This window comes from Falco rusticolus, chromosome 2, assembly GCF_015220075.1.
Source record: "Falco rusticolus isolate bFalRus1 chromosome 2, bFalRus1.pri, whole genome shotgun sequence".
Classification (NCBI taxonomy): Eukaryota; Metazoa; Chordata; class Aves; order Falconiformes; family Falconidae; genus Falco; species Falco rusticolus.
The window spans coordinates 57,887,671-57,914,593 of NC_051188.1; the positions used below are offsets into that span (position 1 = coordinate 57,887,671).

General features: G+C 38.5%; 1 protein-coding gene across 1 annotated transcript in view; it reads left to right on the top strand.

Annotated features, from left to right (window-relative positions):
* PCCA (propionyl-CoA carboxylase subunit alpha) overlaps window positions 1-26,923 on the top strand; it is a 292,425-nt gene that overhangs the window by 215,449 nt on the left and 50,053 nt on the right. The window contains exons 20-21 of the mRNA XM_037378105.1: window positions 3,689-3,787; window positions 17,339-17,392. Coding sequence (XP_037234002.1) covers window positions 3,689-3,787; window positions 17,339-17,392 — 153 coding nt within the window. The remainder of the gene's footprint in view (window positions 1-3,688; window positions 3,788-17,338; window positions 17,393-26,923) is intronic.

Consider the following 26,923-nt stretch of genomic DNA (forward strand, 5'->3'; position numbering starts at 1 on the left):
GAAAACCACCTTCATTTCCAAGAGAAAAAAAGTGACATGTGCCAGATGTATGCGAGACTCTGCATTAGTAAATTAACAGGGCTATAACACTCAGGCTTGTGCTGCCTTCTTTAATTGCCTGACATGCATATAGAATGCCAAATGATGTTCTCTAAAGGAACTGAATGCAGATTATGCTTTGCAGCTCTGTGCACTATTGGTTAGCTGGTACCTATCATGCTGAACATCAGGAACTCAGTCCACAAGAGGTGAAGGGGCTGCTACTTGTGTAGTTCAGGTGCATGCCAGCTAAAGTCTGCAAAGTTGTGACAGTAGAGTAAGCTGTTGACCTTTTTCTAGCATCGTGTCTTGGACTTGTCATTCTTCTTTCTGAGACCTCATTTACAATAGCTTTTGAATTGGAAATAACGGTAAAGAGGACCGTGGCTGCTTTTATCTTTTATGCCCTTACACAGGGACAGACAATCCTGTTTAAAATAAAATAAAATTCACCATCCACATTCATGTAGTGTAGCAATGGTTCAAACCACCATAGCTGCTATAGAGTAATCCCCCCCACACAACATGCATATGCACACATACACACACGTGCATACGCTTGGAACTGAGTAGTTGTGGCTAAAGCTAGACTAGATAGCTGTGGTGTAAAGCACAGTGTGACCCGCTGCATGAATGATTTGATGGGAATATCCCCCCTACAGTTCAAGTTTTGGTATCTGTTGAGTGATGATTTGTTTATGGTGTCTTATGAGCACAGAAACGAAATAAAACAGGAAATTATCAATGCAACTCTTCATTAGTCATCCCTGTGTCTGTCTCTGCACCCCCTTTCCCCCCCAAGACTAAAGCAAAAAGACCCTGGTTTTGTTGCAGCATTTGTTAGGTTCTGTTATCATATCAATTACTAGAGGAAGAATGAGGGCAAATGCAGACTTCTGACAAGTTCTTAGAATATCTTATCTATTCCCCTACCTCCATCATCTAACCTTGCACAGCTGTTGGCTGCCAAGCTGCAGAAGGAAAATTTGCGCCATTAGGTAAAGCATCAGTTTAATTTCAACTCCTATCTGTTGTTGGGTTCTTCTGTTGGTGTTTTCCACCCCACTACCCCCGACTTTCCTCTCGTTTGTAGTGAAAGTAACATGCTCATTACATGATAAATGTTACCCTCCGTCCCTGTTCATTTTCTCTGATGGCTTGACCTCCTGGCTTTGTCATCCTACTTGTTGGAGCAAAGACGGACAACTCCCTTGTGATCCTCTTGGCTTCACATCATCTTCCCCAGTTGCACACACTATGGTGAGCCCCAGGTGAAAGCAGTTAAGAGCCTGTAGCGCCATTCTGTGAGAAGACTGCTGCAGTTTATGGGGGTACACATTAGTTCCAATAACACTTCCCCCCTTCCCTGGCCCTTTATTCTTTCTTGAACGGGGAGAACATAATAGAGGCAATATATTGTCTGCAGGTTTTTCTACTGCACATAAGTAGCCATAGTGTTCCTAGAGTGCCACGGTTTGTTTAGACCTACCATATGACTGCTTGCATCTCTTCTTTCAGGGTGGTTTCCACCAGAAATTTTTTGATACCAACGTAATCTGGACTCAATGATGGCTAGACTTGTGTAGACCCTTGTGAGGGACCTGAACAGGTCATTTACTGCTGTGACACACTTGGTTTTCTTTTGTTCATCTGTACAGTGACAAAAGAGCTAATGATTAAATTGAGTTTGTTGTGGAGGTATTGACTTGCATGTTGCCACTGGAACACCCTTCACCTAGGACTATAGGTCTCAGCTAAGGTTTTCTGCAAGGCTGTGTGTAAATCCTGCAGTGCAACAAACATGTACGGTTGAAGTTTTTTTGGTGGCCAGTAGTCTGGTATGCTTTCACACTGTCTGCTCTCGTTCCCTGGAGAAACATGGTAAATGTTTTCAGATGCAGGTTCCAGCGCAGACAGTCTTTCTTTGGTTATAGTGATAATGACAGACAACATTTTAAATAATTGCCTTATCAAAGTTCAGTTGGTAATCAAAGAGGGTTGAGACATGGCACCAGATTTGCTTTTTCTCCATTTGGAAAGTCTTTTCCAGATGTTTCTGCTGTTCTCAATAAAGACTGTATTTGCTGAATCAGGTTTGCTGAGAGCGAGCTAGGTTCACCAGCATGTTCCAGCTGCTTTGCAGTGCTCTGGCAATGCAAACCACCTGCAGGTCTGGTCTAACTCAAGCCAGGTTTGTGGCTGGTTTGCATCACTGGAGCAGTGTAAAGTACCTAAAGCATGCCGGCTAATCTGGCCTGTTGGTGAAATATTATAAATGACTTGTTTTTCTTCATGTTCTTTATGTGTAACTTTATTTCTAGTTAAAGCCTGTTGAAATTGAGTAGATTGCATCACTAAGACAGATTTTGTGTTTGAAACTGAAGTCTATAAAATCAGAGTTTTTTTAAGCCAGAGATTTTTTTTCTTAAGAAAATTCTGAAATAAAATTATCAAATTATACAGTTGCTTGTCTGCACTTCTCTGTTACGGGTTTCTTTTAAGTTACAGTTGCCTGTTCTCATGATAAGGTGGAATAATGATTGGGTCTGAGATCTAAAAGAATAGGCTTTATAAGTTTTATTTTGTGAAATCTGGGTTCAGCTTTTATTTTAAATGCAGTAATTTTCCTTTACTGAGAATGTATGCAATATTTGTGTCATTATCAATATTACCTGTAATTTACTGATCAAAAATATTTTGGAGATTTTGAGAGAGGAAGGAAATCAGCCAACCATTATTTTTCTTCTGTTTATAGTAAAATATATAACTGACACCATATTCACCAACCCTGGATAGCATCATGAGCGTTCAAAACATGCCACAAATATCAGTCATTAATTATATTAGTCCATGTATAGTAATTTTTTTTCATAATCCAGCTCTTTATCTGAGGCTCTTAGTGTTGAATGCATGATGTGTGCTTTTAAACAGTATCATACAATAGAAGAATGACAGAAGTGTCATTACAGCTACTCTGATCTATACTTTCTTAAGAACTCAGAATTTTTGCTCTTCACCTAGAAACATTTTTGTATAAACATCATGGGATGATTTTTTTTGAAAAAAATCTTTCTTGGATAAACATTGGCATTCAAGTCAGAAATTGTATTCCTCTGATCAGCCGTATATTGGAAGAAAACATGACAGAATTTGTGAAGTTTTTCTGGACTTTGAGGCAAAACACTGAAGAATTTATTACTGCCTCATATTAATTAAGATAACAATGCAAAACCCCTTCATTAGAAGCATAGGAAAAGTTCTTCCTTGGTCCTTGGAGAGAATATTATATGCAAGCCCTGTTGTGTGGGTTGCAAGGTGTCACTGGAATTTATATGCATTACTTGTCTAATTGCAGTAAATGTAGCATGTCCAGATAGGTTTAAAAGTTGGATGGCTGTTTGTTACTTGCTGGAAATCACTTGAAACCTTGCTACTCAGAGGCAGCTGTTCACAGGTCCTTCACCTCTCCCCAGAGATAGCTGGAAGACTCTGTTGTTGGACCCTGTCTTTTATGGCAGAAGCAGTAAACATGACAGGTTGTTTGGGAGCCATCTGTTTTAAAATGGTTGCTGCTTTGTATGCAGTAATGAACTTGAGATCAGTTTTCTGTCTGTCTTCATAGTAACAGCCTTGTTTGGTGTCACAACAGGTGGAAGTTGATGGGATGAAACTAAATGTGACCAGCGAGTGGAACCTGGCTTCACCCTTGTTGTCTGTCACCATTGATGGCACTCAGAGGACTATACAGGTAAACTCACTGGTGCTTCGTTTGTGGAGCTGAGATTACCAGAAGCCTTTGGGTATATAAATAATACAGATACATGGCGTCTGAACTTGCTGCATCATAAAACCTATGTGACGATGTGCGAATAGTATAATCTTTCTTCTTTGAATGCATCCAGCACTTGCTTCAGTAGAGTGAACTTGTCTCAAAGTTACTTATCTAGGGTTTTGAATATCTTTCTTTTAAAGAGAAGTTGCTTATTTTAGACAGAAACTTACCCCGCTTTCTGGGATCTCTTTTTTTAATGGCTGTGAGGAGATAGAGTTTCTTAATCACTTAAGAAATAAAAAATGGCTTACTGTAAAAGACCCCAAACAGTCTACAACAAAACCCAAACAAACAAAAACCAACCAAAACCCACATGGGGTCCTGCAGTAAAATTATTCTCTTCCTTGTGTTTGGATCCTGTGTTTTTTCCGCTTTTGGGCCTTTGCAGCTTGAAAGTCACAGGACAGTGAACCTCCCATGTAACACTTTTTAAATATACTTTTATGAAAAATTATTAGTTCCATGATTTGAGAAGAAAAATGTAGAAAATGTCCTAAACTTGTGTGGCTCTAAGAAAAGAAGACTAAAAAGATTAATGTAGTTGTATGTTCTTTCCTTCTGACTGCTAAGGTGTTTGAAACCAGCTCCAATCAATCAGGTGTGCCTTTAACTACCTTGTAAATTTTCTGAAGGTAATGCCAGTCAGGATCTATATATTTGCTGAAAAATCATTTATTTTTAAACATCCATTGATCCTAGTAATAGTGAAAGGCAGGGTGAAAAGAAACAAAAAATAATCAAAACTTCTGGAGTTACTGAAAGTGTTTTCCTACATAAAACATTATCTATCTCCTATACATTTATCAGTGATACAGTGATAAAATTTCTGACAATTTACAGTGAAATATGTGAATCTATTTTTTCATTTTCACTCCCAGTAAATTACCTAACTGGAAATACTATTTTTGCTTTGAAGTTAAAAGATTGCAACTTTAAGATAAAAAATACTGTCTCTTTCAAGGTTAGTGTTGACTAAGAGTGAAATTTTCATTACGTGCCCTAGTAAATTCTGGGCTTAAGTTTTCTAGATTTCTTGGAAGGCTAATGCCAGCTTCAGGACTTGTGTATATCTTAAAATAATTTTCTATTTTAAAGTTTGTTTTTATATTTTAATACTGGTCCATTTTGGTACTGTTTTATAAAGTACATTCCTAATTTTGAATAGGAAACAATACTGATGTATGAATATATAAAATCCATTTAGGAGAAAAGCATTCTATTTAGAATGGATAACTATTCAGAAGGCCTCGTTGCAAACTAGTAACTGTATGGATGGATACAGATCTCAGAGTATAACTTAACAGTAGTAAGATCATTTAACTAAAAGTGCAATATTTGAGCTGGCACATAAAATTAGTTTCAAAATTAATGATTGTGATCTGAGCATGCTTTCTTCTAGGAGCTGAGCCAGCAATAGTTACTTGCACTCCCTGAGTATGACCAGACTGTATGAAATACTGCAGGGCTAGCCACAGCAATGAGCTGCCTGCGTGGCATCTATCTAACAGAATGTGGAATAAGCACGTATGTTGTTTCTTTCTCAGATTTTATCCATAAGTCTTTACTTTTAGCAAAGAAACTCAGCTTAAAAGTTATTAATCTTTTAGTGTATAGATGTAAATTTATGGGAACCTTAAACTTGATCTCTGATATCCGCTCACTGGAATCTAAATTGGTTTTTTGGTTATATATTTCTGTAGACTTGCCCCACTGCAAGAACCAAATTAGACAAGTGTATTCCTGTAGGTCAATTTGTCTCCAAAAGCAATTGACCCCTGAGTCTTGAAGTATCTTCTTTCAGCAAGACTCAGCCCTAGAGCCATTTAAGCAACAAATATGGATGAATTGAATAATTCCAGCTGTGCTTTATTAATTTTCAGCCAATCTAGTTTCTCTTCATAGTTGGTTTCATTCTTCTAAATTTGCTCAACCAAATACAGTCTTTGTGAACATTATATTTCTTTGAAGGTTTGATTTATGCACCTTCAGCTCGATCTTGCAGTCTGGCCCCAATCCAGCAAAGCACTTAAGCATAGAAGCAGGAAATAAATAATTTTAAAATGTTTTGGCTTAAAATACATTTATGTAAATTATAGTCTAGACATTCAAATTGTTGCATATCTGTCGCACATTTAAAAATAAGTAATTAAGCATTCTCCTATATTTCCACTCCTCTGCTAAAGGCTCAACGTGTATTAGAGCAAAGCAGAGCACCAGCCCTGCCACAGAGTTAAGAAGGGCCTATGAGTTTAAAAAACAGGTTTTCTAGGACTATTTCTAGAGTACGGGACCTGGGAATACATCTGACCACCTGAGGAGAGGTATGTGCCCTGGTCACAGTCTGTCTAGGGCATATCAGGGCACAGCTAGGATGTGTGGCAGCCCCCTCCCTCCCGCTTTTGTTTCCTTGGCAAGGAAGCCCATCTGTGTGCAGCAGATGGGCGCTGCGGAGTGCCTGGCCAGGTCCCCAGATGATAGAGAGACCAGAACCCTGGGGTATACTGCAGGTCCGCACCGCCGCAGCACGGGGGCTCTGAAATCTCTGTGCTGTGCAAGGTGATGAAGTGATGAAAACTTGGGATCATATGAGCAAGAGACTTCTGAGATACAGTCTCCAGGGATGAGGGTGTGGGCAGACCCCATAGCATTTCTTGAAGTACACAGATTTCGTCACGGGTTGTTGTTTGTAGTAGTTTTGGCTAATCCCAGTTTCTCAGCATTTTCTCCACTTGTAACTAGATGCTGCCTATCATTTGGGGAAGCTGAATTCAATGCAGTGAAGCGTAGGATTTTGTTCACCAAGCACATTGATTTTTGTGTGCAGAAATATGTTGCCAAAATGGTTTTCCCTACCTGCTTCCAAAGACGTTAGTGGCTCAGAATCTGACTTATACCTAACTACTGTGAATTTGGGCTCTGCCTTGGCTGAAAATCAGAGAAGTAACTATAGGTATTTGGTTACAATATGTCTTCCTGAGGATTCAGATTTGAAGGGATTAGCTGTTAATAATTGAAAACACATTTAAAATACGTTTATATATAAAACATTATTTGAGTATGGTACAGCCTTTCTGGCCATATTTATAGTAAAAATAAACAAATAAATGAGGTGCTTAATGATTCTTGTGAAGAGTGACTGGAAAAGAGGAGGCTGATTGACTTGCAGAAAAGAGCCATAAGAACTCCAGTGGAAACTGGGAGGGGGAATGGTAGTTCAGAATGGTATCCTGGAAAGTAACAACAGCTGGGGGAAAGGCAGCAGGCATATTTTAGGCCAATGAGGGCATTTTTATCCCTCTGTCTCTGCTCCCATATACAAGTAATCTGGATTTCAGTGAGCCTGTGCCTGCAGAACTCATCATCTATGACCTCTTCTCTCGCCCTGTGCATATAAACTGGGGAACAGGTGGAAGGAGAGAAGAGAGGAATAAGCTGCCTTTTCCGTAGGGCTGAACATCATCTTCTATTCCCTTATGTAAATCAGAATCTAAGGGGACCTCAGGATAGATTGATGAATCCACGAAGTCCAGCAGAAGGACTTGAACCTAACTGCAAGTCTGTCCTTACTACAGTCAGGTTCTGAGTAGGTACCCGCTACTGGGACGCTGTGCAGGAAGATCAGATATCTGCAGAGACATAAGGTTGCCCAAGGGAAAAAAAAAAAAAAAAAAGCAGCATGTAGGAGATCCTCAAACTCTCTTTGCTTTGGCACTACTTGTGTTTGGGCAAGTTCTCTACAACCACACCACCGACCATTCAAATTCTGAGGCTGCTCCACAGCAACACCACACAGACAAATTTTACAACTCCATAGTGCTCTTAAATGCTCCGCTTTCATTGATCCCATCATCAAACACTCAATCCATCCTTACATACCATTTACTTGCAGACAGTTCCCTATAGCAAAAGGATCCAAAGCCAGAATCATAGAATGATTTAGGTGGAATTATTTGTTACCATCTTTTGCCAACGCTTTTGTACCTCTTTCTCATATCATATATACCCAGCCTTTCCACTGACATATTGTCAGCCCACGCTGGTCTCACAGTGCTGCTAGCTTGCTGTAAGGAAACCTTCCACGCTCTGAAGATAGCGTAGACATTCTGCCTGGAGCCTGGAAAACTCTTTGTGGGTTTTGGCAGCTTCAGCAAAGCAATTTTACGGTGGCATTGGTGATGCCTTCTCTTTGTATTTCCTGACTTTCAGAGGATTGATCTGTGGTGAACTGAAGCTCTGTAGGACATAGAACTCAATTGGACAAGGTCCTGAGCAGCTCAATATTACTTTGACATTAGCTTTGCTTTGAACAGTGATTATGGCTACTTGATTTCCAGAGGTCCCTTCCAGCCCAACTGTTCTGTGACTGCTGGACATCCCAAACTCTGCAGTAAAAAAAGTCTTTATCGGTCACAACAATATGTAATTTAAGAGAGTAATGGAATTACTAAACAAAATCATGCTCCTGTAAAGCTGACATCTACTGTGTCAAGCTTCAAGGTTTTTTGTGAACAAAATAGATGAAAATTCATCAGTGGAATTTTTTCTGCTTACAGTGTTACAGGGATTTCAGTGATGGCATCACTTTTTTTTTTCCATTTATTTATTGCATCAACAATTGCAGCAGGAGGAATATATTCTACATCCTGCAATATGACAAATTTAAGTGCTTCTCTGATACAATATTTCTTTTGATTATTATTTTGGTTGTTTCATAAAATGAAAATGTTGTAGGTTATGAAGCCTTTGTTCCTGGGAAATGTCTGACAGAACAAAGCCTATGGCCAAGTATTCATTTCCTTCAACTCTGTGGAGACTTTTTTTCACACACACATGTAATTTTTTAAGAAAAATTAGCTATATTTATTTATTTATTTTTGCTGTTTTGAGAACTCGGGTGTAATCTGTGATAATGATACATTGTATAGGTTTCAGGTCTAAAGTATCATTACTTCATCACACTCATTTTCTTAAACCCTGAAAATTATTTTGGGGAGCTTTAGTGAGCAAATATACGTGAAGACTGCTTGACAGTCCATTCTTTAGCACTGTGCAATTACTGCACACACTCTGCTGTTGTCATTTACCCGTGATTTCAGGATTATTTTTGCTAGGTTGTTTCTAGAAGAGGGGCACACAATGATTTGCAAATAGGGCAGGCATTTGGGTATACTACATCTGAATAGCTAGCTATACTGTTGGGTAAAGAAAAGCCGGAGTGTAAGATTCCTGGTGTCCATATTGATTAATTGGTAGCTTACTCCCTGGCTTTGTTTCAGCCTGTTCCAGTTATGGCTGACCTAGAAAAATCTGGTACAGGTTTATGCCATGCTGTATAGACCTAAGCAGTGGGACTGAGGTAGTTATTGCCATTTGGCTTTGGCATCAGTCCATGGCCCGTCTTTACTTAGCAGTACAGAAACACAGGCTGCTCATGTTTTCTTTTTTGCTCATCCAGCCACAGTCATCTGAGAAAATGGACTTTGGCCTTGAAACTCCAAAAATGATCAGTGGATATGATACAGAGAAATTGCTCTTTATCGCCTCAGTTGACACTCAGCATTTGAGACAAGTGCAAACAAGCTCTCAAATATCCATGTACAAGACAAATACAAAAGCCTGTGGCACATGTAGTATGCCTTGCTGTGTTTACAGCTTTTAAAATTATTTGGAAAGTATTAATATGTTTCGGTCAGGGCACTGTTATTGCTGTTACTTCTTTCCCTGCAGTTGCACAAAGCGAATGATGGATTTTGGCAAGTTGGTTATTGCAGCCTTAGTATTGCCCAATAATTGCTATGGCAGTGTCCTTCAGCTTCATTTGAATTCCTCTTAGTCCCTGTGTTGGAAGAGACAAGCAGTTCATGTCTACACACTGTGTCCATGCTGCTTGTATCCTCATCCTCACTCAGTTACCGCTTTTCAGTGCTGCAGAGTTGTTCCTTGCAGGGTGTCTTTACGTCTTCCTCTCTGAACATCTCCCATTTCTGTTATCTCCTTTCTGAGCTGTGGGGACCAGAACTGTGCTCAGTGTTAAGAGTACAGACAAAACCTAGATTTCTACCATAACTTCATAGTGTTCGCTGTTTATCTGTTCTCATTACTAATTTCTAATACTTATTTCCTCTGTTTTAACCAAAACCAAGCACAGAGCTGATGTTCATATTGAATTATTACTTCTGGCTGGTAACGGCTGGGGTGGGCATCATGCATCAGCCAGCATGCATGATTCAGTGCGTATCTCCTAGGTGTACTTGGAAAGACCTGGGTGATCTGCTTTAGCTAATTATTAGATAATTCAACTTGTTGAGTTTGTGAAAGTTCCTGTACAAGAAAACTAGTAATTGTACCACTTAGGTTTCATCGTTTGATCATGGGTGACTTAAGGTAGGACTGCGACTTCCTTTATTTCCCAAAGTTGTAGGGAGAGGGAAGCTGTGTAAAAACTGGCCCTTTTGGTGCTGCTTGCTGTAATTGCCAATGATGCATATTAAAACAAATACTACTTTCATGGATTCACCATCATGGGTGTTTGCCAAAATTGTTAAACTTACTGCTTTTTAAAATGAACCCTGAATATACTTGTAGCCTATACAACAGCAGTATGGCCAGTCCCTTAGTCATGAAACCTTCAAAATTATTGGCTATCCTTTACTGTCATACCAGAGTATTTCTATTAATGTCTACTTTAAATAGGAAGTACCTGAATCTCATGGGCAGTCTGCAGATGTGTGCGAAATCGTTTTAATTGAAGGCTGACTCCACACCGTTGTCCATGGTTCAAATGGAGAATGTGTGAAGGGAAGGGGAAAATTAAAGGAAATAAAAGATCATAAAATTACAGAGCACTGCTTTTTTTTTTTTTTTCTTCCTTAATTAAGCAGCAGAAGCAGAAAGCACATACTACCACCCCTGTCAATTCTTTCATGAAAATGAAATATTTTTTTTTTCATCCAGGAAGGAAATGAGTGATCAGCTGCTATGCCAAATCAGCCCCTCTGGAATTTATTGTCTACTTTTCAGAGAGGTCTTCCACAATAAAGCTCTATCTACAAATGACAAACTTCTCCCTTTCTTTAACCTTATGGGATTAGTTATATCCTGCGTTGTTCAAGGGGTTAATCAAATAATGTTAGTTGTCACAGTATCTCATGCCATATTTTTTTCCAAAGGGGCTATAAATTTTAATGACAGACAATATTCAGGATGAATAACTATAAGGGTTCTGTATGTGTCCAAAGACCAAAGCATTGTATTCAGTTGTTGACAGACATGGTAGTTTTATGATATCTAAGCCTTGAAAGACAAGGAATAGTTCTCTTGAACGCGGTAACACATTCAGAGAGCAAAGAGGAAGGAAGAGGAGGGGCATCAAAGAGCGAGAAAGGGCTGTGGATCCTGCAAAGGCTCTGTCTCAGGGCAGTCACAAACGTTACCAGATCTGGAATCACATGGCAGTGTATTGCCTGCACACTGTCCCCCTGTAAGAGCAAAATGTATTACGGTATGTCAAAACAAGGGTGAATTTTCTAAAAGTTTTAGTAATTTTGTGATTTTAATATAAGAACAGCCAAAATTTAGAAGTTCACAGGGAGATCTAAATTCTTTATTATTGTAAGTAATTGTAAATAGCTGGAAATGTTGGGCTGAAGTAAACGTCCTTTAGATTCATTCTTTACCAACACCAAATAAACAGTCTTTCCTGTGGGTTGGTTTTTTGGGTGGTGTTTTTGTTTTGTTTGTTTGTTTTAAAGCTTCTCATACACGGCTTTGTAACAGCTACCTGCCTCAGAGGGTTAAAGGAGCACATGGACATGCTTGGAAGGTGCTCTATGTATATGTAATAGCAATACTGCAGTAGTATTAATATTAAATGTTTGCATGTCTAAAGCTTGGCAAAAAGAAGCAACAAGTGACATTAACTTTGGGTATCACCTAAAGAAATATTGGGAAGGATCTGTGTTTCCATTATTCTGTTATTGGGAGAGCAGAAATTCCTAAGCCATCTACTGAAATTGAATCCCGGGCATTAAGAGAATGGTTCTTTTAAAAGTAATAATGTGGTGCCTCAGCCCCTTAGAAACTGCACCTGCACCATTATCTGTGTGGATTGATGCCCTGTAAGCCATTCACACTGTGTTTAACATCTGTATTTGTACTGTTTGGGAATGGATACCATTTAGTCCCTGGAAAGGGACTGATGCAGCTTGCAACAGGTGCTCGGGAGGCCGGTTCCTCAGCATCCTGGCAGCATTCCTTTTAAAGGGAAAGACTGCTTCGTGCAGTGCCATTTACATCAGGCTTGGACATCTTTCACATGTCAAAATGCTTCATACACAGCAGGGCTTGATCATCTCCTTTGCCGCTGGGTGGATTGCTGTCCTTGGACCTGGAAACCTAAGAACCTGGAAAATGTAGACATGAGGAAGAACAGCGAACTGAGGATTCATTTACTATAAAGCGTGATCTAAAACTTACAATGGCTAAGGGTGGAGCACCATACAAAATCGGACTGAGTTTCCATCTGTAGTTTATTACGCTAAGGAGAGGAAACGATGGCACCACCAGTGGAGAATGCTAAACTGTGACAAAAGCAGAGTGAACCCCTAAGTGGAAAGGCTTGTGAGGCAGCAGCAGTCTGACAATATAGTGTGGTGCAGACAGTCTCTGATATGTGAGAAAGCTCGATCACATTGCGAGTCTGGGATTACGTCCCTAGTCTGGGTTTTTGCATAGTGGAGAGGGAGGGCTGAAATGAAGTTCTGCTTTCTGCAAAGGTTCTAGGAGGAGAAGGAAAAGGAGACTGATAAAGCCAAACCAATCCTCATATTTTGACAAGAAGATGACTTCATGGTTTCACAGCTACTTCTGCAGTTTTCTTCTCCTCTCTGACCCAACCATGGGACTCCAAAGATGGAAGTGACATGGGTGGGTGATGGAACTTTCCAGATGTCCAACCTACTTCATGTACACAAAATCTTACAGATGAGGTACTAGCAGATGAATCTGCTATACCTTTACAAGTTAAGTCACTGTGGTCTTTTCCCCTGACTTGCCCTATCGTAAGAGTAATTTGTTTTTTAATTAGATCTGTCTGGGGATGATTCTGGCCTGTATTTTGCTAGGTTGGATTTTCAGGAATTTATAAATATTGGCCCCAAAGTGGATAGTGTTCTGTTTGAAGTTTGTGGCATAAGATGTTTAGAATTTCTGGTAGCGACCAGTTGAAATGAAGTTATAGGAGTTGCAAGAACTGCATTCTGAAAAACAGCACCATGCTGGGAAACTGCAGTGTTTCACTCAAAATTTTGTCTGTATAGGTTTTCTGACCTTTTTTTTTGTTTGTTTTGTTGTTCTGTATAGTCTGATACTTGTTGTCTGACTGTTAATGCAGTCATGCCATGGCTTGAAAAAGTTGCAAAAAACATTTGCCAAGTGACAACCTGTACATTTTCTGTAACAAATGGTCTCCAGCTTTACTTTCAACAAATAAAGGCGTTATGTAGTAGTTGAAGATAAATATGATTTCCTTTGCCAGTTTGTATTCATTTTGACTTGACAAATTACCTTTTTTATTTGTAAGCAAAGCAAAAAAATTGCTTTTGGTCTGTTGGAGTCTCTTTGTTTTGGTGTCACTCCCTCCCTGCAGCTGCTCCCCTCCAGTAGCTTGGGGAGCCCAAGATACCAGAAGATTTGTGGAAAATACTCTGAGATCTTGTTGTTGTCTAATAATGTTGGTTTAGAATCTCTTTCAGTAATATATATTTTATGTTTGGCTGAGCTGCTTTATCCTTGTTCATGTAAGGGTTGTTATCGTTTTTATCTGCAAGTGCTCATCCACTGCAAGCTTAATGCAAAGCTGATTGTAACCCTACTGCATCTTACGATGAATAGATCTTTGATACTCAACTAAGTGGAAATAATTTTCTATGGCAAAGCAGAAGAATTTAAAGTCATATCACACTAACCTCTGGTAATTTACTGGGATTTGAAGATTAAAACAGTTATTTGTGAAATGACTGTGGTATAGCATGTGCTTAAGATAGAGGAGGAAAACCGAACGCATTTTGTATGATTGTATACACGTCTATTTTTATATGTGTGCATAAGCATTTTGTTTGTATATACATAGCATATGCAGTATAGCATACTGTAACCTGTGTGTGTAAAAATACATATAATATTTATGTAACACTCACACCCATTTGACAGCTTTGAGACTGCAGATGGATTTTTTAAGTTGTGATATTTTTCCCCCCAAATTGATTTAGCTTGTTACTTTCTCATAAGGAAAAAAATTATACTTTTAACTAATATTACACTAATTAAGTTACTCTGAAGCTGTGTCAGTTGAATCAACCAGAAGAGCATCGGTTATATCTAAGATGACATAATTGATGCCAACAATGTAATTTTACTGTTCTGGCAGGTAAACATACAGTGATGTTTTGTCTTTGTTTAAATGGTAGACTTCCCTTGCTTTTTGGTGTAAACCTCCTAGTAAATAATTTGCAATTTATTAGGACAACAATGACTGCATATAATTAGCTATTCTCTTTTGTTACCTCTATATTTGATTATTTTCCTGCTATCACATGCAATATGAAACCATCTATTATGAGGTATAGAATATGTAAATATCTAACTTTACAAGAGAAACTGGAGACTGGTCCTTTTTCTAAAGAGGTGGAAAATAAAAGAATAATTGTTAACCATGTCCTTTCATTTTCTTGAAAACATCAATTACATTTACAAATCCCAGAAACACAAGCCCACCAGTGGAACAGAAATAACTCCTTTCAATATGCTTCAAAAAATCTAATCACATCTAACAGCTGAAATTTATTTACAACTGTAATTTGAAACATTAATTATGATAATGTGCTGATTCTTTTGTAACATGGTTCTCAAAAGCCTGGCAGTTCTCTTTTTGGTCTTGATGTAACATATGTTTTGTGACTTGGAGAATTTCTCTACCTTTCTTTCTTGGTTGTTTTTTTTTTTTTTTTTTTTTTTTAAATATACCCAGAAGGGAAATTTATTTTCTATTTGTTAACTGTTTTCCTCACCTTCCCCGTTATTATTCCAACACCCCCGACCCTTACTGACTGTTAATTCAAGAGATTGATTTTAGTGCTTATACTGATTCTTAATGCTATGAACAACTGAATGTAATGCTTTGTATTTTGGACACAGCAAACAGTAGCAGTGAGGATTTACTATACTGTGGTACCAGTGTACTTCAACAGCGTCAGAACAGGAAAAAGGCTGCTTCTATCTTTGTCTTGGCTTGAGACTATGGCTTTAGAAGCTGTCTTCTTGATGTACACACATATAGATATATTGGGCTTTATTAAATTGGTTATTAAATTATTTTTGAAAGGGCTTGGTTATTGCTATGCCGTCTTATTTAGTTGTGAGTAAAGAGACTGTGTGTGAGGAAATACTTTAATGATTTTGTTTTCAGTTGTGAAAAATAAGTCAAGTTGTCAAGATACCTGGCTTTACTTTGAAAGCCTTTAAAGAAAATGACAAAAGGGCTCTATTTTCTTCTTCTTCGTCGTCTTCTTTTTTTTTGTTGTTGTTGTTTTGTTTTTTAAGTTGTGTTTTTCTGTGTGACGGGAAGATTAGCCAAAAAAATGGAATTTTTATTAGGACATGAAAAGGTCTCTAGTGACCCTTGAAAGCGGACAAAAGGGTAGCACAATAAGTGACAGAACTCTAACGAGGGTGGAGGGCATTCCAGGAAAAAAAGAAATTAAATCCTTTAATTTTTTTCGGCTTGCCATTTTCTGACAGCTTATCAAGTGGTTGGGACTTGTTTGTTTTGGCATGTGGTTCATTCATTGTAGGCAGCCGGTACTTTGTTCTTCTTTGTGGTTTTCCAAAACCTGATTGTGTTTATCCTAGACTGTGGGAAAAGTGTATATTCCTGTTTCCTTTATAAAAGTAAACGTCAGGTTTTGTATGAATTTTTTTTCCCTTATTTTCCATTTCATTAATCATTATTGTTGAAATATGTCAGGCTTTGGCACATCATCCTTTGTTTTCATATGATTGTACAGATTGCAGTGTCAGTGTGTGACCTGTTAAGTCAAAAAATAAGCATGTTTGGGCTGTAGTAATTATTACTTCATAAAGTGTAGCAGAGGAACATGCACCGTTATTGAAAAAAGACCAGGATTTAATTTATTGCTATTAAAATTGTTTTGGGGGATAGCTAGCTATTGTTGTGTAGCACTTTTTCACTTAGTCTAGAGAAGATGACTAAAGGGAACTGTGATAATGGCTTTTCACATACCTGCAGGTAGCTTTAAAAAGAAAGGGAGTAATCGGTGTTTCCTGTCTGTGATGGAAAAAGAGGAGAATTAATGTGCCGCAGTTGCAGTAAGGGTTGTTTTAGTCAGATATTAGGAAAAAAACTTCCAAATGATAAGGATGCTGAACACTGGGGTGAATTGCTTAGGGAGACTGTGAAATCTCTGCATTTGAAAGATTTTAAAAATTGGGTTAGATACACGTTGTTTGGGAGTGACACAGGTGTGTGTTGATTCTGCCAAGGGTACTAGACTAGAAGATCTCTCAAGATGATTTGCAGCCCTGTTCCTAGGATTCGTTGTCTTTAAAAATGCTGAAGATCTCTTCACAGCTCTTTGCAATTGATAAACACCTCAAGTCTGTGCTTCTGTGCTCATATGTACACCTGGCATTGTGTAAGTATGCTGCGTCCTGTGAGTAGAGCCCTGATTTTGGGTCTGTATGTACTACAATTTAACAGCAGGAAAAAAAAAAAGGAAGAAAAACCTCTTCTTATGTATCGCTGCCTCCTTCAGTGTGAAAAAAGAATACTTTATGCATTTTGCATATTTAGGTTATGGATAATACTGTGTTACATCAATAATATATTTTCTTTTGCATTGTATTGTGGCTTACTGACAAGGTAATATTTGAAGACTGTTTAATAACTTCAATCAACTCCTGAACCACAGTAGGTGACCAGACATTTCATAAGGTCATTTTTTCCCTCTGTTTTCAAAGTAGCATCACTGGAGGTTTGCATTTTAAAAAGAGATTAAAATGTGTCTCATTAGGAGAGAATGAAGATAATACTAAATGAGAGTAACAGGAATGCAGAATCATAGACATTTAGAGATGGCAGAAGTCTCATTATTCATGACATTCATCTTTCTGCAAGCCCAAGGTTGTTCCTTGTTGTACTTGGACATACTTGTTTTCATTGTTCTTCAAAAATAAATTTTATTCACTGAAACAGAACCAAAATATGTGCTGAAGCATGAATTAGCTTTCTAGTACGGAAACTGTTGAAGGAAATGGTTTTATTCTGTTTCATGTATAGATTTGTGTACTCAATTAGTTTTGATTATTTTACAGTGTTGTGACACAGAAAATGGAATGGTTTCAAATTCTGGAGAAGCTTCTAATCTGTTTTACATCTGGTTTTTTTTTCAGCGGCTTTCTCGGAATGCCTCTGGAGATACAAGCATTCAGTTTCTAGGCACAGTGGTAAGTATGTATAACTATTGTCAAGAGTTATGTTGGTAGAAGAATATAATGTAAACAGAAAATAGGTAAATTACGCCGGCAGTACATTTATGCTTGTATATGTGAAGGTTCACATTCTGTGTAAATATTCTGAGCTTAACAGGTGGATTTGGGCAAATTTCTGAAGCTGACTTCCAAGGCATGGTGCACAGTACCTGCATTCCACATTTCAATTGAGTCAAGTTTGCTTTTGTTTCATTTACAAGGGATTTAAGAGTAACTGAGTGTAGCCTTGTAAGCTTATTGCAACATACTCAGGTTTGATCCACATCAGAATCAAACCCACTCTTCCCCACCCCCTCAACCTTCTCATCTCTGTTGCTTCACCATACCATGTGTCCTCACATCCCACGGATGGGTTGGTCTTAGGAAAAAACTATTTAGTAATGGAAAGTCTTCTGTCCTTTTCTCATTCTAACGAAATGTGGTAACTCTGTTTTTCTCCCAGATTTTTTTTGCTGAAGTATGCCTAAAATCCTAATCAGATTTTATACCATTAGACAGAATTTACTCAATAAAACAGATTTTTTTTTTCACCTGCTATTATCTGGAGCAGTCACGTATAATATAGAACCCAAAGTTTTGTGTTAGGTGATGGATGCTTATAAACATATGTGATGGACACAGCTTCCAGTTCCATGATTTGCATGATTAAAATGCAATCATTGAATTTTTCCGTGTTCCTTATGCACCTAAAAATAGTTGTGAAAATGAAATAAAATTGCAGTATCCTTTAAAGTAAGTTGTTCTGGTTGCTGCCAACAGGCTTCCCTGTAGTGACATTAACAGTGAAAAGCCTAGGAATGAAACATTCCCTTCAGAATTTAGTCATAACATCTCTGTGCACTGTATGTGTTGAACAAAGCTAGATTAAGATTGCATATGATAATGCTTTTATTCTACTTGTGATTAGTTCGCCTACAAGTGCTAGGAAGCCATTTTTGCAAGGTTATAACATGGTAACAGTGAACAAGAATACCTGTAGACTTGCATGTTGTTTTTCAGAGATGAAAAGTGCCCCTAAGATTTTTTGTTTCTATAAATACATATCTATATGCGCATATACCTTTATTTGTCTTAATCAGTGTCAAGCAGAGTGGCAGTTACAAATAAGACATAACATAAAAGTTGTGTTCTACACTATTGGAATTGTAACAATGCTTCAGCTCTGGAGTTGCATCCTGCATATGCGAGATTACTGCTAGCTGACTGATCTTATAGACTGTGTGAGAAGAAAATAATTACTCCAAGTAGATAAGATGCTAACAGAAATACAACTTGATAATACTGAGAAGATTTTAATTGATCTGTAAGTGGGTGCTGTAGCAGAGAAAATTGTGATTGTGTATTTGGTGACATTAAAAATTTAATTTGTTTTTAGGTTAGATGAGAAAACATTTCATGTTCATATGTTAGAAGTGCTCTGGAGTCTCACTCATACTAGAACTCTTGTGCTGGGCCTTGTGCAACGCAACAGAGTGTACAGTATTGATGTGCTTTTAGCTTTAAAAAATTGATGAAGAAACTTTTACTAAGTACCTTATGTGTATTTATTGGATCTTAGTTACTTTGGGAAATCAGGTATGTGATTGCAACTGAAATCCTCAAGAGGACTAAACAGAAAAGACTGTAGTACTCTGCCCATGATTTTTTATTTAATATAAATTATGCACATGTCTTGCTGACGAAACCCAGAGAGAGCATTTCAGTGAGCAGGGTAGAGAAGCAGTAATGAAGTCTGCTTCCCAGGGTTTGCTCTGATACCAGTTTGTTCGCAGAATCCAAGCCAGAGCCTGTACCTGTGCTCCTATCAGTTCCTCTAGCCTACTGTCCCCTCCTTTCCCCTAAGTCCCTTTACTTAATTTGGTGTTCGCTCCTTTAACATCCTTGTACTCTTCTGATTTCAGTTTAATACACTCAGCCTGGATAATGGGGGGCGGGGGGGGGGGGAAGGATGGGTTTTCTTTACAATAATGCCCCCTACAAATTGCCTACACGTGTAGATACAGAGTCTGTATGTGTGTACCTGTGTGCGTATGTGTACATGTTCACAAATGTAAATGTTCAAAGAAAAGAACATAATCTTAATGGAATTCTTAGAAACGTATGTTGGGTTCACCGTTGCGTATCTCTTACTAAACCTTTGCTAACACAGAAGTGTGGTCAAAATAGTAAGTGTTCAAAAGGAATATTTAGCAGCAAGAAGCTCTTGATTGCTCATTATTATTATAATGTATTGTTATGAGTGTAATAATCAGCTTGTGAAGTTATTGCTTTGCTCTTTTTTTCATAGTAGAAAATGTTAGGGATAGCTTTGAGCATTCTCTGTTACTTTGGACAGGGGCAAATGTTGCTGTCACTTCAGTGGTGGCAGGCAGGGCAGTGCTACTGCATGTAGGCACTGCTGACCTCTCCACCAGCACATATTTTTAGAACCAGCCGATCGGGAGCGCACAGCTCCCTGGCTTGTCAGGAAGGCATCAGCTTCAATAAAAGATACTGGATTTTTTGACATTGGATGGTAGAAACAATTCTGCTGCTGGTTTTTGATAGATCACAAGCCCCTGTTTCAGGAAGCCAGATGACACCGAGGAGAACTGAAAGGTATGCTTCTCTATCAGAAACATCCTTGCTGTCCCAGTTAGCTAGGTGAAGGACAGAGAAAACTACATTACAGCAGAAAGACAACAGTTTGATATGAATTCTGCTGCATAACAGATGGTAAACGTGTAGACAGTAGGACAAATGCTTCTGTGTAGCAGCATATTTCTGTTATTTTAGAGGAGAACAGGAAAATTCGTGTTGCTTTCCCCAGTGAAATCATAGCTTTGGGTGAACACTGTTAGCATCATTTGGGGGGTCTGTGTGGATCTGTAATCATATTTTTGTTTGTTTATGATCATGAGTAGAAATTATTTGCTACTTGAGCATTTTTCTTTGAATTCTAGTGGCATTGGATAGCTTGTTTTCTGCATTATTTTTTTTTTTAGAGAGTTATGAGTCTTAGATCTGATACAGGACTCATGCTATTGGAGGATGTACAAGGATGTTTCTGCTTGAGGAGCAGCCAACTTCTAGCAGTAAGAAATAGTTGTTGAATAGGAAGCTACACTGATTTAGTTTAATTTTCTTGGAATAACATTTTGGGTCCTGATTATTTCAGAACAGATTATAGATCATGGCATTAATTGAGATTTTACATGAGTTTTTACTAATTTTTCCTCTTTGATGAACATGACTAGATATAATGTGCTGATGGAGTCCTGCTATTTTGCCACTTTACACTAGAATTATTCAAAGTGTATTTATTAACAGCATTACTGTAACACCAAGGCACAATCTTACTGGGCTGTATATTGTACAAAGAAAAAGGAAACAAGATAGCACATCCTTCAAATTAATGTCCAAAACCAAGAGTGCCAGGAGGCAAGGAGACAGGCAGTCCTTTATGGGTTGTCTCATGTGTGTAGGTAGCTCACAGAAGTAGATTTGCAACAAACATAAACAATTCTGTGTTGGAAAAGACATTTAAGATCATTGAGTCCAACCCTTAACCCAGCATTGCCAAGTCCACCACTAAACTGTGTCCCTAAGTGCCACGTCTGCATGTCTCTTAAATACCTCCAGGGATGGGGACTCAGCTCCCTGGGCAGCCTGTTCCAGGACTTGATAAGTCTTTCAGGGAAAGAAATGTTTCCTCATACCCAGTCTAAACCTCCCCTGGTGCAACTTGAGGCTGTTTCCTCTTGTCTGTCCTGTCACTTGCTACCTGGGAGAAGAGACAGACCCCCATCTTACAACAGGTAGTTGTAGAGAGCGATAAGGTCTGCTCTGAGCCTCCCTTTCTCCAGGCTCAACAACCCCACTTCCCTCAGATGCTCCTCACAGGACTTGTTCTCTCAACCTAAAGATCTGTATGAAATAAAAATGTACAGATTTAGATTTACATACAAATAGTAAGATCTAGACTTGGAGCTGCTGCTTCAGCCTCTGCAGTTCAGGAGCCTGTATGTTTGAGTAGTCTTTTCAGAGGACCAAAGTCCACCCTTTACTCCTCTCTTTCTAGTTCACCTCCAGTTTCTCTCGTGTCTCTTGTCTCTTTGTTCCACCTTCTGCTCTTTTATGTGAGAGGAATGTTTTTCGCTGACCCACTGCTGGCCCCAGTCATTTGCTGGTTACTCATGCCTCTGTCAGCTGGACTTCAGCAATTAAAGATGTCTGGGCAGGCAGCCTTTAATGCTAAGAAAGCTGCAAGTCTATAGAGGACTACAGATTGTTATGGAAGCATTAAACTTATTCTAGGCTGTGTTTAATGGCCTCTGTAAAATTTCAAACAAAGAAATGTCTGTATGCTCGGATAGTGAGTGGCCTGGCTTCATCATGTCCATAGTGTCATTGTCAGCTTTGGGCTGCAGGCCATGCTTGACAGCGATGTTCTGCTGGCCCAGTGGAACACTTCCCTCAAAAGAGACAGTCCCAGACTGCGAAGAGTCTCCAGCTGCAGTGGGGACTATCCTCTGCTCATCATTTGTGCCATTTCTTTGAGCTTCTGTTCTCTAACATCAGAGCAGAGATAATAACAGTTGCTTCTTTCCTCTGGGGGAGGATGAAAGAATATATATGTGACAGATGTTGGTCATGTTGCTCAGTGTATCACTTGACAGTGTTTCTCAGTGGTGAACACAATATAGGAACCCATGTGGAAGAGAGCGGAATTGCTCTGGCCTAAGAATCAAGCTATCTTTAGGTGCTTCTGAGTTTCCTAGCACCATTTGCTTGGTTCAGCCTTCTCACTGGAGGTTTTTCCGTTGCTTCAGTCTCATTCATCCCTGATGGAGTGCATTTTGTCACCCGTGATTTACAAAAAAACTTTTGAAGTTTTGCTGAGGAGGCTGCTGTTCTCTCACAATTACTATTAGCCTGTTAATGCTACTCTTACTGTTCTTCAGCCTTCTTGCAGACCCATTTAAAATAGCTTGGAGACCTACTGCCTCAACCAGGTCTGCAGGTTGAGAATGGTGGGTTTAGGAAAACTAATCTCTAATCAAGCCCTGGCCATGCCTGTTAGCATAGTTGGCATATGTTCTAGTACAGTGGTCATCACTCAATATTAATGACTTCTTAATTATTCTTTAGCTACTTCCAGATAGGTTGGCAAAAGGATGTTTCATATGCCATCAAGGTTATTAGTTACGTATGTTTTTCTGACAAGCTGGTCAGAAATTGAGAGCTTTACGTAGAAGCATTCCTCTAAATCTTTGCTTCCTGGCTTACTGCATATTCATCATTTATGTACCTAAGGTAATCCTAAGAGCTACAGGTCAGTGTACTAACTTTACTTCTCACTGCTGATTCCCCTTTCCGTTCCCTCCTGCCATGACTTGTCTGCTTTTGCTTCAGCAGCAAACTTTCAACTTGTTGTCCCATTACTGAGGCTTACAAATAGTCCTGGAACTTTACAGTCTGTATATAACCTCGTCAGCTTCCAGACAGCTTCCTCCTCCTTTTTCTTTCTCCCTGCATTCTTGCAGAGACCGATTAAACAGCAGTAAAGATGGAAGCTTTGACTGTATGAGTCTGATTTAGCTCACAATGACAAATGTTTAATGACCTGCTTCTTTCACCCTTAAAATCATTGCACTTCGTAACAAGTTTTCTTCCTTTCTGCTTTTCTTTCTCTATGTGACACTTCTGAAACTAGATACTGAAGATTTATGCAGAAGTTTCAAACATGGGTTGAAACCTGCAGAGGTTACAAAGGTTGTGTTTATTGGAATATGTAGAGTATTAACCACAAGAAAATAAATACAGTCCAGTAGGTGTTTATTTTGCAAGCTAATGTCTTTTTTAAAATGTTTTTTTTTTTACTCTTCCTTTTCACAAGCCTTAAGATTAGGGTCCCTGCTGATCTAAAGGGAATTCTACTGTTGTATAGATTTTTTTTCTTTTCACGGACTTTCGGAAGGGCTGTGAACCGCAGTGCTTCTAGTAGTAGAGCTGTTGTCAGTGGCATTTCAGTAATGCTGAAGATGTCTCTAGGAAAAACGTGCATTTGGTTCTAGAAGCACTAATTTCTGCAAATTCCTTTTGAACATGGGCAGTGAGAATCCTGAGACTGGCTACAACTGCTGTGGTATTCCACAGAAAGTGGCAGATTCATGCCACAAGGATTTCATGTGAAAGTATTGATACGCCCATTATTAGGACTTGTCAGGGAAAACTGTTCCATTTGACATGATGTGAATGATCAGGTGTAGTCACACAGCTACACATGCCATTCTCATTTCAATTCTGTTATATATTTGTATGTTTTAAAGCAGAAAGTATAGTGAATATATCAAAGCTGCCCATTGGGGGCAAACTCAAAAGCACCTGAGAGATTCAGAAATACCGGTGTTACCAAAAGTCATGTCCTAAAATCACTTAGATTATTTTGGAAATCTTGCTCAGGATTCCTTTGGGGAGAGAAATAAGAAACTCCTTGGAGTTTCTTCTGCATTTTCCTTCTGTGACTTAAAAGAAACCAGAAGTGCCACAAGTTCCCACAGAACTTCTTGTAGTCTTCACCTGAGACCTGCTTGAGTGAGAGATGGCGGTGTCAGGGTGAAGCTGAAGGTGTGTATGTGCTTGTTGGATGGCCACTGTGAACATGCTGGCTGGCCAACTGGCTGCTGCCAAATTTCCCTCAGCTGGAGTACAGACTTAGGTCTCCTGCTTCCTTAACACAGCCAGTGCTCTTCAGAAGATTTGTTGAAACATAGTTATGGTTTCTTACAATACTTATAGGTAGTTGGACTTAATACCTTTTCTTCAAATTTGGTTGAAGTTGATCAGCATGTTAAAATAGTGTATGTGGGTGCAAATGGGATAATTAGATGGAATGAGTTGGGGATGAGGATTGAGAAGCAGAAATTTGGATTGCAAGCCTTGTTTTCCTTACAAAATCAGACTGGAAATGGGCTATTACATTTAGATTCTAATGTTTTGCTTTTTATGGTAACTTTAATCTTGGCCTTGTCTTCTGTTTTCAACGAAAGTTTTAATTTCTAGAGAAAAAATGTGTGCTAACATTTTAAGTAGGTCAGAATTCCCGTGAATGTCCTTAATGTTGGTGGATTCTGTAGTGCATGTGTTATCTGTAATGTCTTTGCTTATAATAAATTATGCCTATTATCCCTTGGAAATAAGCAAATGGAAAAAGAAGGATTTCTGAGTTTCCATACTTCATTTGATAAGTTTCTTACTGAGCTCAGTAATGCTTTGAGGACAAGGACTGAACTTGGTTGGTTAGCCTGTTGCTTCTTGGAACACAGGTGGACAGGTTACCCAGATGTAACTCAAGTGATGTCCTTTGGTAGACTGAGATTTACCAATGCTGAAATAATTATTAGTTGCTTTGTTTGGCCAGAGAAGTATTGTTTGGTTTTTTTTTAACTGTATCAAGACTGTTACCTCATAGTGAAGATCTAGTGTTTTCTTCTGAGGATGATGTCTACTGCCAAGTAATAAACATATGTGTAGCCCATGTTTTTAAACAACTTTTTGATGGCTGCAACTTTGGCATATACCCAAGAACTGTTTAGAAGGTATTAATTTATATGGCTTTGAAGCTTAACGAGGAATCTTAATGAAACAAAATCATGATGAAGTTAGTAAAGCTAATTTAAGTCTCTGAATGTAAATTTTAAATGAAGTTTTTATTGATAATAAATATACTTCGTTTCTCATTAGTCTTATAGGCTTCAGTGGTAATATCAGTAAAATAAACATGTTTTACAAAGATTTAACATTAAAAATACTATTAATATGACCCTTGGTACACCAGCACAATTAGATTTCAAAGTGAGCATTTAGGATGTAACAGCGATTAATGACAACCATCGAAAACAATTTTGAACTCCATCAGTTTAACTCAGGAGGGTAAACTTAATATGATAATTTATCTAGTTGAATTGTATCAGCTTAGCAGGAAAGTATGCAAATATGTGACCCTTACCTAGAATCTAAATGGATGCTGTGCTGATAGATTTATCAGTTCCATTAAAGAACTTTAGGGAACTTTGGAATTTCAGCAATTGTTCCCTTGGAGGCTGAAAACCAAACCTGATCTCATACTGGGACCATTCTGGTCTGCATATTTCCATAATTTGCCTTTGCTACTAATATGACAGCAAGACGCAAATAACTGTTTCTAATAATATCAAATGGAGTTGTGGAGGACAGCATTTTAATGTAGTAAAAGACCTCCCCGTGGGGTTGTTATTGCCACTATAGAACAGCAGTTACACAGTTGCAACAATAGTGTCTTAATTGATTCGTTTAATTAGCAAGAGATGAAGCTTGTGCTGCATCTTGTCATCTGTTATCATGGGGGCGGCTATCTTTGCGTTTGTCAGTCTTTACAGTCGGGTTTAAGTAGAGCAAAAGGAAACTTCCAAAAGCATTTCAACTATAGAGGTGAGCTCTGGTAAGAATGTTTTGTGAGCGTGCTTCCACTCAGGGTTTCAGTATGTGGACACGTCTGGTTTAAGGATCAGCATGGTCTCTGGAGTAAGAGTTTATGACAAAGCATTGTTTTACTGGGGGAAAATCTTAATCCAGTGATGCTGGGCATTTCTAACCTAAATATGCAAATCTAAGTATTATAGGAATGGTGGATTATTTGGGGCATCACTATTGTAGACTAGATTTACTTGGAAGAAATAGGGTCAGATTAATGAAACCAGCCATCTGCCTTGTGATTGCTTTTTCATGGCATTTTTGTTTCCAGACTAGATAAACAATGAGTTACATGAGCACATGGTCCATGGTAAGAAGCGTGTGTAAAAGAGGGACTTTCTTTGTGGTTGCTTTTCCCCGGAGTGGTTATGAATACAGATACAGTGCTGTGCTTGCTTCTGGGAGATGAAGTAATTTTTTTACTCAGATCTATTATATTTACATTCTAAGGGTATGTAAATAAATAAATTTTAAAGGCATGTAAATATATTGGGAGCTTCAATTTCATTTTTCTCCTCTCCTTGGCTTAGTTTTGTCTTCTGTTGAAGGTTATTCTTCCTTATGGAAGGAAATATTTCTAGAAGAGGACAAACTTCTTGTTAAATGCTAATTAAGAAAATGAAGGTTATGTTGGCATACTTCCATTGTCATAGCACTGACCTAAAATAAGGGATCTCTTACTAATCTGAAATAAATTGGAGGGGGAAGCAAGTAATTCCGTGTATGCGAAACACTTGAGATGTCTGCTCCTGGTCTGTTTTTCAAATGACTGTGCTTTGGGGTATTTGTTTGTTTGTTTGTTTGCTTGGTTTTCCACTTGTGTGCTGTAGTGTTGGACATGCCATCTAATTTTGGAGTATGATGGTGCTGTCAGTCCGTGTAGCAAAGGGGCAATGTGCTGTTAGAGAAGGCATCTTCTTTAGGGTGATTTAAACAAACATTTAGCCCACTTGTCATTAAAGATCCCATGGTAATTTCCACAAGGTTCTGAGA